Below are 18184 nucleotides of genomic sequence, written 5' to 3'. Positions count from 1 at the left end.
ATTAAAGGTGTTTCTGTGTAACCCAGTTATACCTTAAAACGTATCAGTGCAAATACGATCACTTTTTTTTTTAGCCAAAACGTTTGCTAACACTTTTGGATTTAACATTTCAACGTGAAATTGCCCATTACATTTCGTTTTTTCTTGTATTTCACGATGAAATGCCACAGACGGGCAACGTAAAAAACTAAACGAGCGCTCACCGCTCTACGTAAGCGTTCCACTTCCTGTGTTGGGCGTATCGTCATTCTTTACCCGCGTTTGTTAAACAAGCTCTCGTTGTTTGGCGGGATTTGTGTCAGTAAGAGCAGCTCCATATTTTATCGGTAAAGTTACATTGATTATGAAGTTTAAACGTTATTCCGATAGCTCAAGTTTAGCTAGCTCGTTTCTGTCTCAGTGTTAGCGAGCACCGTGTCAACGTAGACGTTTCTACACTTGAAAGTCGGTTTGTTTTGGTCTAAGGAGTTTTAGTGTCTCCTCATTGGTCTATAAACCGCTAGTTTTTTGCGGTTTGTGCACACTTTGTTTAAATTAGCCGTCATAGTTTAGTTAAGTGTTTGCGTAGATACTTTTAGCATCTTAAAACCGCTGTCAGGTTAAAAGGCGAGTGTTGATGACGTAGTCATTCTGAGCTGCTGAGTTTTACCCTAAAAATAGTTCTTGCGTTCTGTTTTCATTCTTTATAATTTATTAAAAATAAAAACGGGGCAGTAATCTTCTACAATATCTACTAAAACTTGTAATAATGCAGCGAGGGAGCTGTATTTGGTGCCCCAATCAATCTCTACATACATTATTATTTTTCATGAAGCAGCTCCTTTACAGATTAGGTATAACCTGGATTGGTGTTAAATTTAGCAAGAATAAAAAACAATTATTTGCCTATGCTTCCCTCCTGTGTTGTTACTGCGTTCATATACGGAACCAATGAACATGCAGTTACACCTGATCTGAATGAAACATGATCTGTTAACTTTTATAGTTATGGTATTTATTTTTCCTAATCCAGCAAGCACCATGCTGTTTTCTGGGAGAAGAAAGAAGTTCGGGACAAGCATCCAGACTGAGCTCTACGTGCAGCCGCTGCAATTCTACGGGCAGCCCCCTCTGGAAAACATCTCTCTCTCTGAATTTGAGACCTTTGCTGTGGACAGACTGAAATGTAAGACCATTCAGTGTTCGTGAACAAAATCTAGATTTATTTAAATTGTTTAGCTATTTTTTTTGCAGGTTTACTTTTTATTATATCAAGATGCATTTTATTTTAAGAGCTTGGTAACAATGTTGCCTAGAGGTGCTGAAAAAAATCGATTCAAGTTTGAATCGGGATTCTTATTTATAAAGATTCAGAATCGATTCACAAAGGTTCCGAATCGATTCCAAGAACTCAAATGTTTGGCACGTTACAGGTTTAAGATGCACTTTTGTCTGTTTTTTTTTAATCTTTGTTAGGAGAGTCAGTACTCCGTTTACTTTTGTGGTCCCATAAATTGAGATGATTTATGTTTGAATCTGCTGATAAGTGGGGACTAGAATGTAATTTTTTCCATACTCGTTAATTTGAGGTATTCTCATATTTAGTTTCTAAGTTGATGAGTGAGTACTCAGGATTACTCATGTGTTTATTTGAAGTTATTGATAAATGAGAGAAAACATTTTCCTTTGTAATAAATCTGAGGCACTTATTTTTAACAGGTTGAGGACTCAAACGTTAAACTTGTTTCCACACGTACTTGAAAAGTATTTGACCGTAATACTTTCAAAGCTACTGTTAGGCAACTAAAGATTTGTTATATTATACAAGATAAGCAAAAATAAATGTTGCCTTTTGGTCAAAAGATTGCTTCTGTTTACAGTTTTAGAATCACTTTAGTTTACCTTGTAAATTTGCATTTTTTGAGCATGACCAGTTTAAAGTAAAATAAAAATGTCCCATAGCTTTAACTAACTTGTACAACAAAGTGGTTAATCCTAGAACTGACACTCTTTGTTAAAATTGATTGTGAATTGAGTTTAAATCAAGAATCTATTCTGAATCGAATCGACACCCAGAGAATCGGAATCGAATCAAATCGTGAGTTGCTCTAAGATTCACGTCCCTAATGTTGCCTTTTCTTGGTGCCACTGCAGTGTTGAAGACGGTTGAGAACCTGGGAGTGAGTTATGTGAAACAGTCAGAGCAGTACTCGAAGAAACTGGATTCTGAGCTGAAGACCTTGAACTTTCCCTACAGGTCTGAAGTTGTGAGTATTCTTCTGCTGTTTGATTATAAACTATTCTGATGTTAAGAGTTAAATTCGCACAGGGGTGTCAAACTCCAGTCCTCGAGGGCCGGCATCCTGAACCTTTTCGTTTTTTTCCCGTGTTCCATCACAGTTGATTAACTTATGCAGCAGCTCACCAAGCTCTCCAGAAGTCTGTTGTCATCTTCTGAGTGAAGTCAGATTTGTTGGAACAGGGAACACAATAAAACGTGGTAGTGTGGCCCTCGAGGACTGGAGTTTGGCATGGTATATTTCCATTGTCTGGTGTCAATCCTTGCTTTTATTTAGAGTTCAAAATGTACTAGTTCCCACAAATACTTAACATTTGAGTTCTATTATTGTTTGTTTTAATCTTGAGTATGAGGATATGCTGTGTAAACACAACCAATAACTGGTAACTCAAAATTGTTTAGTCTGGTTACTACTTTATTTCATGTTTTTGGTCTCTAAGTTATCCTTATTTTTTCCCTTTTAATATAAAACAGCAATTTTCTATTTTTATCTGTGGACTTAGAAAGCTAACATAGCTTGTAGACGTTTATGTTCAAGGTGCAGACTTAGTCAAGCCAATAGAATCACTTTTCTGTCTCTAACGTTTACACTGACTAGTTTAGGGCCTCGTTGTACTTAAAATACAGAAAGTACACCTAACAACAGTTGCCACCTTCATGTATTCAAGCCTGTAAGCTACATTAAAGGCCAAGTTAACCGAGAAACCACTTTTTACTTGTTATTTTTGAAGTACGATAGGTCACTCAGAGTTTAACATGCATGCTAAGTGTCCTGCATTAGCCACCTATAGAAAATACACGTGGAAATCCAGTGACAATTGCACATCACGCTGTCAAATTAGGTTTTATGGACTCACCCATCTTGACTCGCGACAGGGAAGGCTGATTTAGCGTCCAGGAGAGAGCAGAGTCTAAATGTTAACATTAGCTTCTCCTCAACATGGCAGAACTCCTTCCGGAGCGTGTCATTTGTGGAGATAAAACATCAAAGTAGCAAAGCAAACGGTGAGTCGGTGGAAGAGTCGCGTTGCTGTTAGCCAGTCATAGGTGGGATGTCCAACTCTTGATCCTGCCATTTTCTGCTCCCCTCTGCTCTGGCTTATTTCTACTTCCTGAAACAGGAGCTCCCGAGCTTTTTTACCACCACATCGACTCACAAGGCACTCATTTCTACTTGAGACCGCTGCAGCTGTGTTGGGGAAAAAAAACAAGTGAACTTGGTCTTTAAGTCCCACCGACTGTATTGGGCTAGGATTTATTAGAAATAAATACAATTTCTTATGTTTCTTTGTGACTTTATTATTTATGACTGGGCAGTTTGAAACCAGTACACACTTTAGGAATTAGATTGAGCTATTTGTTTTGTTTTAGATTGATTAATCCTCTAATTTTTTTAAAATCCACAAACTTTTCAGGTTTAGAAAATACTTTTGAGATTCTCAAGATGTGGAGAAATTATAAGATAAGCAACAGCCACATAAAAAGAAGAAATCATGTTGATCTAGTAGTACTGTTCTGAGACTTTTCACTACTATAAACATCTTTTTATTCTTTAAGGATGACAGAAAACTTCCAGGTGGACCAAGTGAGAGTGAGAAGCGAAGAAAGGACCATATCTCCCACTTCATTCTCAGATTGGCCTATTGTCAGACGTAAGTTTGTGGTTTTAATCATGTTGAGGAATCCTAATTAAACAAAAGAAAACAGACTTTTAAATTTACTCTGTCTTTAAAGGGAAGATCTGCGGCGATGGTTCATTCAGCAGGAGGTTGATCTTTTCCGCTATCGCTTTAATGGACTGCTTTCAAAACAAAAGCTTGAGTTTCTTCACAAGAATAATCTCCAGTATGACGCAGTAAGTCATTAAACCCTGGTTTTCTGCTCATTTAATTGAATTATTAATTGTCAAATGTTGATCAATTGTTTTGTGGGAGCTTAAATTAAATTTTGATCAACACATAAATGTATTTGGCAAAGGAAACAAACACTCAAGGTATTTTTAAATAATGTGATGGGTAATAATTATGAAGCAGAAAAATTAGTGTATGGATACTTAATTGTTTCTCCACTGGGTGGCGCTGTTTAGCCACATTAGAGCTTTTCAAACTAAAAGCTTAATCTCATTTCATTTTTAAATATTACTGTTTTTGTTCTTATTTAAAAGGAAAAGTGGTTCATATGTGATAGTTTTTAAATAAACAGTTATTTCTATTGACATGATTTTTATGCAACAGTTATTTCTATTGACATGATTTTTATGCTCTTCTGACATTTTATTATGTTATTAGGCAGGATTTGTTTCACTTTATAAAATATCTATGAACAAAAATACTGAAACTTTATAAAACGTCTATTAGCGTTTTGAACCGGTCATGGACGCAAATCATGTACTAGTCTCTAACTATTTGGTTTCGGCGAGCCCTCGCTGCTGATGGATTAACCCTTACATCGAGAGGAGCCAGTTGAGGTGGCTCGGGCATCTGGTCAGGATGCCTCCTGGACGCCTCTGGTGAGGTTTTCTGGGGACGTCCAACCGGGAAGGAGCCTAAAGGGAGACCCAGGACACGGTGGAGGGACTATGTCTCTCACCTGGCCAGGGAACACCTTGGGATTCCCCCGGAGGAGCTGGCCCAAGTGGCTGGGGAGAGAGAAGTCTGGGCCTCTCGACTTAGGCTACTGCCCCCGCGACCCGACTGCGGATAAGCGGATGAAAATGGATGGATGGGTTAGTCTTTGAAGCTCCTCGCTGAAAGTCATCAATAACTTTTTTTTTTTTCAGATTAGTCTCAAAGAGAAGAAGGAGTTAAAGGAGAAACTTGTCAGCTCCACTTACGCCATCAGTGGAATCACTGTAGAGGATCAGGACTTCTACAAAGTGAGTCACTCATTTCCTTCCACTGAGATGGATGCCACTCTGCTCACTACCATGATTCATGTTTTAATACACATTAAAAATCTAATGTTGGTACATTCTGTAGATTCAGTGCAGTGACTGTAAGATGCAAAACTGTGGCATGCAACCAATTCGCCAAATTGTACATATTGGTGTCCATTTGTAGATTGACGTGTCGGCGTCCCTCAGGCATTGGGGGTCTTAAACTACAGTAGTTGCATTTCCACTGTATGAGTTCCAGGAAATGGGCTGCGCAGTGGCGCAGTGGTTAGAGCTGTTGCCTTGCAGCAAGAAGGTCCTGGGTTCGCTTCCCAGCCTGGGATCTTTCTGCATGGAGTTTGCATGTTCTCGCTGTGCATGCGTGGGGTTCCTCTGGGTTCTCCGGCTTCCTCCCACAGTCCAAAAACATGACTGTTAGGTTAACTGGTCTGTCTAAATTGTCCTTAGGTGTGTGTGCATGATTGTTTGTCCTGTGTTGTTTGCACCCCCCACCCACACCTCCGACGGCCAACCGGGAGGTGTAGGACAGACAGAGCTGCGGAAAATAATCAAATAGTCAATGCATGAGATACAGGCATAAACGATTCTGCATCATAGAAGAGTACCATAATCAGTTATAGTGGAACGTAGTTTTGTTATTTTAACAGCGGCACCAGCGGAGCATCCAGATCTGTCAGAGAGGGTGTTCCCCACATTTACCGGGTAGGAAACTTTGTTCTGCCTTTATGTGGTTCTGCAGGGCTGAGCGCTAGAGTTGTAACCTGAGACCCAGCCCGACCAGTTCTGTTGGATTAGGGCCGTGAATTATGTTAATTGAGCGGGTTGTCGAGTGGCGCGCTCCGCTCGCTCAATCAGCGACAGAGAGAGAGGATCGGAGGACACTCCTCCAAACACGCATTATTATTTTCATAATTTCAATATTATTTCTCCTGGAAGCGCTCAGTCAGACCGAGTGCTTTGATGTCGGAGATCCGGTCTTGGGGAGGGAGCGGGGTGAGTGACGGCGGCTGCAGCGTGTTCACCTGTCTCTTTTGTTTAGGGACACGGAGAAGTTAAAAGGAGAGAGAAATAGAAGATGGATGTTCTTGTTCCACTTTATTCTTTTGTTCCATGATGATAAACTGATGTTAAATTCAGCTTAAAGAGAAACTGGGAGGAAGCTTTGGTTCATTTTAAGTTACAGGAGGTCTTGTCTCCTATCTGCTCCTCCAGAGACAGCATGGACATGAGGGTCACATGGTGAGGGTCCCACAGGACAGGTTAGTGCAGTCACACAGCCGAGCTGGAGGGGGACAGGTGTTGTCCTGCTTTATAGTGCAAGCTTGTGTGTTATGTGCATTACAGCCCCCCCCACCCCCAGTCTTTTTTTTGTGAGTGGTCCTTGGACCATTATAATTGAGGACCCCTGCCCTAGGCAACCGGGGCGGGGCCAAGACATCAATGCGAGGTTTCTTGGCATTGAGAAACACTAATGGCTTCCATGCAAAATCACCCCTTTTAGGACTTTGCTAGGATGTCAGCATATTGCTACTTCTTCGGCAGTGAGTGACATCACTGATCAGCCTCCAAAAGCGCCCAAGCTACAGACGGACATTCATAACATTAAAGATGTTTTGTTCTGTCAAAGCGCGTTGTATTTTATTGCATTCAGGGGACATGTTGAGAGAGTGCCTGTGTGATGTAAAAAGCAGTGTTCAGTGATCAGAAGAAACAGTTTAATGGGGCTTTGCAGGAGACAAAAAGCAGTAAAAATCATGGCGTTGTTGAGGGATTTCTGCTGCATTTATTGGCGTCGGAAGTAGAGGTCGACTGATATTGGCTATGCCGATACCAATGCCGATATGTTGAGGTCATGGTCAGCCGGTGGTCGATATATGCTGCTCTTTTGGGACGATTTTCATGACCCTAATCTAGACGTTTTCCACCTTGTCTGCATGCTAAAATGTCACTACTAACAACAGTTGATGCACCACATTTCTGAAGCTGAATCCGTTTTAATTCACAGAATTTCACCAACTGTTAAATATTAATGTTGTGCACTGCTCAGTGTTGAAATCAGACATCTAACAACTATTAAATGTTCAAAACTGGTCAATAAAAACATTTTGAGTTGAAAATAATTTTTGGGAGCATTTATTATTCAGATGTTATTCAGGAACATAAATATATATTTAAATTAAATACGGCAGCAGCACCGGGATGCCCGGGGATGTGCCTGACTTTAAATCGGTCGAACTAAAAAAGTACATCGGTCGATGCAGGTATGTAAACAATATTAAACATTGGCCCAGTGTATCGGTTGGGCGATGTATGTACCCTAGATAAAAGTTTAAAAATGCTGATGTTAAAGCAGCGTCGACTGCTCATTTTCTTTTCCTTCCATTTAGCTTTACTAGCAACTCTTCCAATTTTACAAATGCTGTTTGATTGGCGACGTCTGCTGATGTCATTTCCCACTGAGCTGCAACCAATCAGCAAGTGTTAATCACAAGTCCCACCCAGCCGCTCTACCGAGCCTTTAACAAAATCATACCCCAGGTCAGGTACTCCTTTTATTCCTAAAACGACACGCGCATACCACGACGGTTCGATATAATTACCCAGACAGTCGCCTGACCGGGATATTTCAGTGGCACAGCACAGCAGATCCGTTTATGGTCAGGAACATCCATTGAATCAGACGTTCACTTAGAAATATGCCGAATACTTGTTCTTAGCCTTTTGGTTAAAAATATTTAAAAAGGTAACTATTGTCTTGCATTTAAGCAGGATTTATCATTGGTTATTTGTCTTTAGATTGTGTTGAAACATGTTAAACCTTTATTCAGAGCCCGATTGATGGGTCACCTTAAAGCTTAAATTCTGGTTTCAAACAACGGGAGATTGTAGCCTTTTAATCCTGAAATTCATTGTGCTTCATATTTTTTAATTCATTGCTTAAATTCAAATAGATTAGTGATACTCTTATTATTTTTTAAAAGGTTCCATTTCAAGATGCCCTTGATCTTGTGAGAACAAGGAAAGTGTACCTCAAGGAAGGCTACGCATACATTCCTCATCAGGACATCGTCACCATTGTTCTCAACGATTTCCGCACAAGGCTGTCCAAAGCTCTGGCAGTAAGTAGTTGCAGGTTTTGTGTTTTTATTTTTGTGGCACCAATAAGAAACAAACACGGCTATTTTAATTGCATTTTAAGGAGTTTAAATCAACATTTAAGTCACTTGAAAAATCACCAACTTACTGTGTCCTAGAAACGATGCAAAGAAGTATAATGCCTTCAACACTTGAAGTTAAGTTGCCTCTCTGTGTACGTGCACTTTACTCAAATGCGTTTTATGTTTCCAAAATGCCTGGTTCCATTAGACAGATTGTTAAATTGCAGCAGTTGCCTTCAGTGGCCTGAGGGAAACTGGAGAAATGCAGGGTTCAAATAAGGGAAGTAAGTGTGCACACATGACATAAAATGTCTGGAGGGGTGATTGGTAAAAACTAGCAGGAAAGAGCTCATTGTCCCTGCAGGCACCATGTTTTTTAAAGCCGTGGCAGGGGGTCCACGAAGGCGCGGTATCGAAACGCTCATGTTAAGAACCGAACACCCCGAGGGACGTGAAACGCTGTGTTTTCAGAACCAGAGGCCTTTCTCATTACGTATGCGAGGGGACAACTGTGGCTGAGCTCTGTCTTAGCGAAAAGTCCAAGCTGCAGAAGTGGCGTGAGCGTTATCAACAGGCGAAGCCAGCGGCACCGTACCATACATGAAAAGACTTGTTCAGTTAATTAGGCACTCGATGATGGGTGACTTGCTGGAAATTTCACAAAAAGAAAATTATATATATATATATATATATATATATATATATATACACATACACACACACACACCAGTATGTTGAAAAACAACTTTAAGCTGCACAATGTGTTAAAAATGTACTGTCACTGCATTATAAATCTAGCAAAAAACTGGTTTTGCATCAATAGATTCTAAACTATTATATATATAGTAGGGCTGCAACAAACGATTATTTGGATAATCGATTAATCGGATGGGGTCTCGACACGATTAATCGATTAATCGGATTACATGGGGAAATTTTTAAAAACTGCTAGGGAAACGTTATTTCTCTCCTTCCTTCACTTTATTTAACACATTATTAGAAAACAGTTCAATAGCAGAAAAACAACATGCCATCACCTAAATTGTCTTATAAGGTGTATAGACAGAGACCCTAAGCTACATCTATCTGTGACCTAAAATGCTTGGTCCAAGTTAAACAGCTTAAGGGCAATTCTCATCTGTTTTGTTTGATCTCATCTGTTGACATTTATTTTAAATGTAATTAAACATAGGCTGTGAATTAATCAAAATTGATCACTATTTCCAAAAATGACTGAAAAAATACCAAATAAAACAAAAGTAAATGAATGCCATCCTCCTTGCGATGATGCCCTGGGCAACTGCCATAAAGTCGCATCAAGAAATGCTGCTGATCATTCCAATGATCCCAAATAGACTCACATAAGGCCACATGAAAGCAACTGAACCCAAAAATATATTAACCAGTATATAACTGCACTCTCACACAACACGCCTGCAGCAACAGTTAGGACTCCTCCCTCCCTTTTAAAAGCGTTTTTGCTTCCGAGGACATTGTGGTTGTAAAACCACATGCTAGTAGTCTGGCCACGGTGTGATCAACCAGTTTCTGCGGGAATGTGACGGCGGAACCAGGGCCAGATTAACACTTTGTTGTACCCTGGGCAACAATATTCAAGGGCTCCATCATCACGACCCGAGGATCACCATAATGTGGTCACATACAGAATATTTTACTGTAATATGCAGTAAATATACTCAATACTTGAATGCCTGACAACACGTAACCCGCCCAGAGTAACCTTTGACCCACCTCGTGTGGACTGACCAATGAGGAGAGGGTCTTAACTTGAGGCCCTCTCTTCATTGGTCAGTCTGCATGAGACTGACTCTCAACTGACGTTCAGTCGTAGGCAGCGAAGCGTCTCTGTGCGGCGCAAAAGCCTCGTGTGGACAGTTTGTTTAATAGGGTGACCATATTTCCATTTCCAAACAAGAGGACAGGGGATCTGTGCCTATGACGTCACACTATGGCAACGCCACACAAACCATGTTGGGACCCATTTTTTGTAAGAACTAAATTAATATCAGATTCTGCCAATAAAAGGGCTCTAAAACAATTCATATGTAAATATTTTGCATATTTAATGCAAAATCTAATTTTTCTGCTTTAGTGCTGCAACAAGGTTTTATTAATAATAAATTATTATACCTTTTGTTTTACTACAGCATCGGTAAGCTTCCTGTGCACAGATTATTAAGGATGCTTGTTTCAGCTGTGAGATTAGACGATAGGATCAATGAAAAAATAAGTTGTCACAAACTCCATGGAAACTTTCAGAGAATCCACAAATAGTGGCTTTCAAATGGTTTTGTTACTTTTTGCAAGTTTATAAAAGAAGCAGATGAGACAGCATGTCTGATAATTTAGTTTTTCATCTGATAATATTAGAACATGTCAGTAATGTCTGAGGGGCTTTTATAAACACCATATAACTAACACTACTGGAGAGGGCATGAATTACACAGAGGCTTCTGGGGAGCCCAGTTATTGGGGGGGGGGGGGGGGCATTTTGCCTTGGCCCCCAAAATGTCTTGAAACGGCCCTGGGTGTGTGACTGAGTTTTGAAGGTGATCTGAATTGTATCAGATGTATAAATATGACATGTGTATAACTTATTGCTTTATACAGGTAAAAACGTGTAGTGGAGATAAATCTACCTACATTTTACTTTTCAACACTTTGTTTTGTTTTCTTGTTTTTATTGAACTATTTTCCTGTCCTGTCTGTCTCTCATCTTCCTGCATCTCCTCTTAATTCTCCAGAAAATCTGTTGCCTGGATTCTTACTTTTTCACCTCATCAGTTACTTTTGAGCAGGTCAAAGGGATCTCCTGACCAAAAAGCGCAGAGCGCGTTTTCGATGCTGCGTGAGGTGACATCACCACAGCACAGGTGATGAGCTCCGCAGTAGCGCGCTTCAGGCACAAATAAGACAGAAAATAGAGAACATGTGCAGACATGAATGATCGTGTGCTAATTATAGTTTTTTGGTTGCGCCACTTTGAGAATGGACCGTGCGCTGGAAGCAGCTGCCTGGATCGCTGTGCAACACAAGTCTGCAGGCTCTCCCTCGCGCTGATCTGCCGCTACCGGCTCTCCCTCACGCTGATCTGCGGCTCTCCCTCGCGCTGATCTGCCGGCTCTCCCTTGCACTGATCTGCCGGCTCTCCCTCACGCTGATCTGCCGGCTCTCCCTCGCGCTGATCTGCGGCTCTCCCTCGCGCTGATCTGCGGCTCTCCCTCACGCTGATCTGCGGCTCTCCCTCGCGCTGATCTGCCGGCTCTCCCTCGCGCTGATCTGCGGCTCTCCCTCGCGCTGATCTGCGGCTCTCCCTCGCGCTGATCTGCCGGCTCTCCCTCGCGCTGATCTGACTTGCTCTGGTCTGCGCGCAACGGCGGGCGGGAAGGGGGGGGGGCGCTTTTGGAAGAGTTGTGTGACACAACGAATCGATGACGCAATTCGTTGCCAACGCTTTTAGTAATCGATTTTCATCGAATTTATCGATTCGTTGTTGCAGCCCTAATATATAGGTTGAGCTTTTCTCTCAGTATAGCAGATTGTCTCTGCTTCACAGCTGATTTAGGTGAGAGTGGGTGGGATGCTCAAGCATTCAGACATTTGTACGTGCTAGAGATTAACAGATAGGTGTTTTTCTATTGGGGCACAGTGGCACAGGAGCTAATAAGAAGGTTGCAGGTTCAAGCCCCGCTCAATCTGATGCTGTTGTTGTGTCCATGGGCAAGACACTTAACCCACCTTTCCTGCTGATGGTGTTCAGAAGGACGGCAGACTCACCTCTGTCAGTGTGCCCCCGGGCAACTGTAGCTCATCACCGCCAGAGTGTGAATGTGTGTGAATGAATGATTGTGTTGTAAAGCACCTTGGGGGGGTTCCAGGACCCTATAAGTTGCTATATCAAATACAGACCATTTACCATATTGCCGGCACAAATATGTAGAATTGAACGTTTTTGAATGGAGCTCTGGAATAATTAGCACTATTCTAGCTGTATGTATAAAACCAAAAAGAGAAACAAGCAGCGAGTCAGTAGACATCAGATTCAGTTGTTTTAGTCTTAAAACTGTCACTTCCTTTTGTCTGTACTTTGGAAGTGCCTTGGCAGTGTAAACAACGGTTCATTTCTGTTCAGTGACAACACTGAATTTTCTTGTCTTCCTCTTGTATTTAAAGGGCAGTTCAACCCTGCCTCAGAGTCCTTCTCCACCCACATATCAATTTTGAAAATTGCAATTTTAGTAGGCGTTGCCTGGCGCACCGAGAGGGCGGAGCCACGGCAGTGACGAAGACGGATGGGTAACGAGACAAAGCTAGCTTTTTTCACTCTGAGCAGTCATTAGAAGTGGAGGACGTTTCTCCCCCTCCTTACCAAGACGATGAGAAAAAAGGGACTAAGTCCATTTGGAGGAGACAAGCGGACCCGAGCCTGATTGTTTTGAGCTTTTGAGTTGCCTGAAACCACCGGAGCCGACCCAACAGAACCAGCTATGAATGGTAAGTAGCCGTTAGCCATAGCACTAGGTTAGCTGCAGGGTTTGGCTCCACGGCCCTAGAGAGCTAGTATCAATCATGTTTTAGAGGTTTATCTGCATCAACACACCTGGTTTTAATCAGCGGCAAATAGCTGAGCTGCTTAACAGCTAATCTAACCTGTTAAAGCAGGAAAATCCACTGAAACGTGCTGGATAGCAGCTCTCCAGGAGCCCTGGGCTCAAGTTACAGTCTGCTGCAGAGAAAGTTATAAAAATACCCCATGAGAAAATTCTGTAATGTGTTCATTTATTTTACACAATCACAAACATCCACCTAAAATTGCCCTGATTTCATTACTGATACCAGCTTTCTCTTGGTCGTAGGTGATCCTCAAGCGTCTGCAGCTGGGTCTCCTCTGGTGGTGTGGTTAGGATCAGGAGATTCCAGAAGATTGTGCCTTTGAATGATTCCTTCCCCCTTAAAACAGTTATTTGTTATATTATGCAAATAAATCTCAATTGATATATTTCCTGTTTTTGTTCATGTCCATAAATATTTAAACACGCTTGAGTTTTAAACAAGCTTTTAACAGTGAGGTACTAGTTTAATTCATCACAATAGAGCTAGTTAAACATGCAACAATGTGATAATTCAATTAATGCAGTTTATAAATATCCATTAAAATATAAAAACTGGAATTAAAATGAGACATTTTGGCAGCACACAGAACTTGTCAAACACAATATTTATTATAATAATTGTAGGCAGACAGGAGACGGAGCTGATGGAGGTTCTCAGTCATCGAAGGATGACTGAAGGCTTTCCAGGAACAGGAGATGTGGTGTTGTCTCTTCTCTCTATTCTGCCAGATGAGCTGATAGGTTACAGGTGTGTGAGGACACACTCATGCTGTCATAGCCAGATGACTGGAGTTATCAGGTGGTCAGCCAGGCTAATGATGAGATGCAGAAAGAAAACAAATCCAGGACAGTGTACAATAATAATAATAATAACCTGTGGTGTTGCTCACCTTATGTGCTCTTATAGAATCTTGACGTGTGCCAGCCTCATGGTGTAGAGTCCATATTTTGCTTAGTGTCCTGCAATAATGCAGGTTATTAGTTAATTTACTTTTGATAGCAAAAACCAAAATATTTAATGTAAAATGTATTTACCAGGTGAATCAGCTCACGCGATACCAAGTGTCACAGGGCCAGAATCGGTAGCCTCTTTCATGATGTCATGATGTAATCTAGCTCCAAGCTCACAGCAGCAACACACGTGTAGCAATAAGCTATGAAACAAAAACATAGTAAATGTTAAAACTCAAAGGTTGTAATGAAGATTACATGATAAAAAAACAACTCACCTTTACTACACCTGCAAGGCTTCATGTTAGTCTGGACCATTTGTAGCTGCAACAGTCAGTCTGACAGCAGATTACTTGAGTTCATTTAACCTGAAAAAAATTATAACATCACAGTGTTGTGGGAGGTAGCTTCCAGAGATGATGAGAAACGTGGAGAGCGGAGTGAGGATAGAGCTACATGTTTTTCTGATGGATCAGGAGGCCCTGAGGTAAAACAGGATGTTAGTGTGAGTCTGGGAAGCTACTCCTCTCCAGTGGTGAGCAGCCAGGCTGAGATGTGTGAAAAAAAAAAACAGAATACAGAGTACAATATTATTATTTAGAATGTTTTTACCTGGATCAGTTCATGGAGCTTGTCCTGTCATTCAGATGGAAGCTGCTCAGAAGCTCCACCACACAGTGTGTCTGTTCAGGAGTGTAGAAGCTGCTCTGGGTGGAATTCCCATCATGGTCCCAGTGTCGCAACATACTGCTGCTGGGAGGTTATGTGAAATATAAAGAAACAGCAAATATATTTATAGTTGTTTTTAAGAGCAGCAACACACGTGTGTAACAATAAGCTAAAATTATTACATATTGTTAAATCTAGAAGGTAAAGAAAGACAGATGGTTAAAAATAACTCACCTGCTAGACTTCTAGCCTGGACCGGTCCAGGCTGGTGGAAAATGACATCAGTCTTGGGCAGAAAAAATATTATCACATTGTTGTGGGAGTTTAGTAACTTAGATCATGTACAAAACAAACTGTCATATATGTGCTTTATAACACGGCTGGTGAGTGGTTGGACTGCTCTCAGAGCTAACTCAGTGTCCAGAATCAGACATGTTCTAATGAGAACCGGACTCAGCACCAGTTCAGAACCGGGTCAGGTCTGCTGCAGGAGGAGCTACTCCAGTGTCCCTCCTGCTCTGCATCAGCACTGACATTACTAACTGGCACAAAAACTTAACCCGAACCAGTTTGTGACATTATAACACACACAACACTGGCTCCAAGCCTGCAGCAGTGTGGACTGATTGTCTAAATTACGTGAACCATGTCCACGTCTCTCTTACTTTGTAATTATAAATATAGCAAATATAGCTGCAAAATTACAGGTATGGAACGATCTTTAGAAGCTGTTAAAATGAATTATTTAGCTTACTCACCTCAAATTGGACCTAAAATCTCCGTTTTGAGGAAGCAGCAGTTGGCGGGATCCGGCTAATTACTGGAATGGCTTGGACTAATGTGAAATGCTCTTCAAACCAGTTAAAATTCACATCAAGTTGGTGAAAGAGTAACATGTAAAAAACACTTAACTACAATATTAACAGCCAAGCTACTAGAACTAAATAACTATAATACTAGAAGCTTTGCTGGGACTCTGACACAATGCTAATGCTAACTACAGCACAACTCACTTGCCCCTAAACCGAGCCGACTGCTACAAGGCTGCTTGAGACCGCTGTGCTTTTATAACCTACAGCCACAGAGCTGCTACGTAGTACTGTTCTTGGATACTTAGCATCATTCTTGTTAGCCGGTGGCTAGAACAGACTCAACGTAAACGTGTTCGATACTTTTGAGCTGAAGATGGCACTAGACTGACATTTTTAGACAGAATTTAGTGTTTTCAAAGAAAATGCATCAAAATGCAAAATTAATAACTGCACATGTCTACAACACTCATTTATACTAGTTATCAGCTAAAAAAAAGTTGATTTTGATGTGACTTGCTCTTTAACAGTGAAGTCGCCTTCAATCAGTGTTATTCCACGTTATGTATGTGTTCTTGTCAAACTTTGGGCTCCACTCAGTCACTGATCTAAAATGCTTTTTGGCGATTTGAATAACTCGTCTGCACCTCACTTCTGGTTAAATGAAGTGTGATTACTAGAATTACAGAAGTGTGATTTTAGAGTGTGGTTTTCATGTGCCATCTAATCTTGGAGTGGGTTCAGAGTAGCTCTGCTCTACGCCTTTATTTGCTCTGATTTTGCATTTTAAAAAAATGTATGTATTCTTTTATTTATTTATTTATTTTGAGAAGAAAAAGTTCAGATGTTTTGTTGACAAATGCTTCCTGTCTCTCTTTTTTTTAATAAAACAACAGACTGGCTGTTGAATTCAGTTTTGGCTGCAGTCATAATTTGACATTCTTTTTGTTTGGTAGTCTAATTGCATCCTGACTGATGTTGGCAAACAGACTTTCTGATTGGCTTTGGTCTAAATACGTGTCCTCCAACATTAGACAGGCTGGGCCTGAATGAGAGGAGAGAACAAAACAAAAATATAAAGAGCAGTTTGGTTCTGGCTCTTCCATTCTTCTCTTCCCAAGTAATTATCTGGACCACTAACTGTTGGAATTGAACAATTTTCCAAAACAATTTTTGTTCCTGTTTTGGTTATTTCCCTTAGCTGAAACAATAATGGGAAAAAAAAATCAATTTTAAAACAAAAGTTTTAACCAGTCACAGCTGCAAAATGCATGGGTTGTGAAATATTAGCCAACGGTTGTTTTATATGCTACATATGTTTTAGGATGGCACTGTGGCGCCGGGTTTCTATGCAGTTGTCTGAGCATGAGCACTTTAAAGGCGTTCTCACACTAAGTTAACTGTCTGCTCCCTGCTACTGCCAACAGATATTCAGAAAAGGTGTGTGAATATTCCACTCACTTTAAAAAACTGTCAGTGTGAATAAGCACATCAGATGCAGGATTTATCAGCTGACTAAGAAGTTACAAGTGCAATTTTGTTAGCGAGAACACTGCACAAACTACAGTCAAGTAAATTAATTAAAGATATTCTGGCATGAATGCCCTTCGGTGAAATGTTTTTAATTAGTTTGAATAAAGTAGTCCTAAACACTTTAGAGCTGTAATTAGGAGCTGGTTTGAAGTGAACGGTTTTTTAAAATGCTTCATCTGCACTGACCTGTAAAGCCAAGCCATCCTTTCACCAAGACCTAGTGCCGTTACTTATGTGATGCCCATCTTTTTCTACAGCTGACAGCTCGCTCGCTACCAGCGGTGCATTCCGATGAGCGTCTCCAGCCACTCCTCAACCATCTCAGGTAAGCAGGAGGAATAGGAACTTTACAGCCATTTTGCAAGGGTTTTGTTGAAAAGTTAAAAGGTGGAGCACCAAGAAAATTTGGAGATTTAAAGCCGTAGTTCAGAGACCTTTTGAAGTGGGGTTGTGTGGAACCATTCTGAATATTATTGTGAAGAACTTTTGCAAGGCTTCCATTTAGAGAGACTTATCAGAGAAACGCCAAGACTAAAGTGGACACTTCTGTCCCAAAGGTTCCATTTTTTGTGGTCTATTATGAAGGAATGCCTTGTGAGTCTTTCCTGTCAGGAAAAAAAATATGGCACTCCTGTTTCAGGGGGTTGAAATTCGTTAATATTCATAATATGCAAATGTCATGTGTCTGATTGGCTAAGAGCAACGCAAATTTTCTGCTGCCTTCATTTGCACATTTATTTTTTGGGTAAAAAACGCCACATTGATTTGTCTCCACAAATAACACATGCCTGAACATATTCCATCATGAGGAGATGCTGTTGCTATTAGTTAGCTTCTACTAGCCAAGACAAGCGCTCAAAATGTGCGCTCTGTTTAACTCATTCACTGCCAGCCGTTTCCTGATCGCTAACGGCCTTCGCTGCCAGCGTTTCTCACAGTTTTTACTGTTTTTTTAAGAGTCACAGAACGTTGCGCGCTAGCATGATTTTGATGCCAAAACAACCAAAACAAAGCGGAGACACACCTCTTACATCAGGAAGAATCCGTGTGTTTCGAGCGTTATCCGTTCTTTCATAATCCGTTGTTGAATTGTGATCGGCAGACGCTTTTCCGGTTCGCGCCTCACTTTTTTTACAGGAACGGCCCAAAATGATCTCCTAATAGATGGATGTGTTGCTTCCTGATCATGTGACGTGTGACATATACGGATGAAGATCGGCTTCAGGGCTGAGATGTTTGTTCTCTCAGCGCGGGGGCTC

The 18184-nt window shown here is 41.0% G+C and overlaps 1 protein-coding gene and 1 long non-coding RNA gene across 4 annotated transcripts in view; one reads left to right on the top strand and one right to left on the bottom strand.

The window, feature by feature from the left end:
* The first annotated feature begins 209 nt into the window (after positions 1 to 209).
* Positions 210 to 18184, top strand: part of prim2 (DNA primase subunit 2) — a 55657-nt gene continuing 37682 nt past the window's right edge. Inside the window, exons 1-8 of one of the 2 annotated variants that reach the window (XM_015944428.3) lie at positions 210 to 326; positions 1013 to 1165; positions 2134 to 2246; positions 3836 to 3930; positions 4013 to 4133; positions 5058 to 5153; positions 8153 to 8290; positions 17183 to 17250. In XM_015944428.3, the coding sequence (XP_015799914.3) occupies positions 1021 to 1165; positions 2134 to 2246; positions 3836 to 3930; positions 4013 to 4133; positions 5058 to 5153; positions 8153 to 8290; positions 17183 to 17250 (776 nt within the window). In that variant the 5' untranslated portion in view covers positions 210 to 326; positions 1013 to 1020. The remainder of the gene's footprint in view (positions 327 to 1012; positions 1166 to 2133; positions 2247 to 3835; positions 3931 to 4012; positions 4134 to 5057; positions 5154 to 8152; positions 8291 to 17182; positions 17251 to 18184) is intronic. The other variant, XM_015944429.3, reaches the window with a different exon arrangement.
* Positions 13550 to 15573, bottom strand: LOC107375729 (uncharacterized). Of its 2 annotated transcripts, none has more exons than XR_001571731.3 (7): positions 15342 to 15573; positions 14818 to 14869; positions 14527 to 14667; positions 14193 to 14282; positions 13999 to 14117; positions 13854 to 13923; positions 13550 to 13775 (listed from the first exon to the last, which is right to left on the bottom strand). It is a non-coding gene; the product is annotated as an uncharacterized lncRNA (long non-coding RNA). The 2 variants fall into 2 exon arrangements; XR_001571732.3 differs by having other exon boundaries at positions 14527 to 14664.

This window comes from Nothobranchius furzeri, chromosome 12, assembly GCF_043380555.1.
Source record: "Nothobranchius furzeri strain GRZ-AD chromosome 12, NfurGRZ-RIMD1, whole genome shotgun sequence".
Taxonomy (NCBI): Eukaryota; Metazoa; Chordata; class Actinopteri; order Cyprinodontiformes; family Nothobranchiidae; genus Nothobranchius; species Nothobranchius furzeri.
Note: the sequence above shows the minus strand (reverse complement) of the source record. Positions and strands in the feature narration are given on the sequence as shown.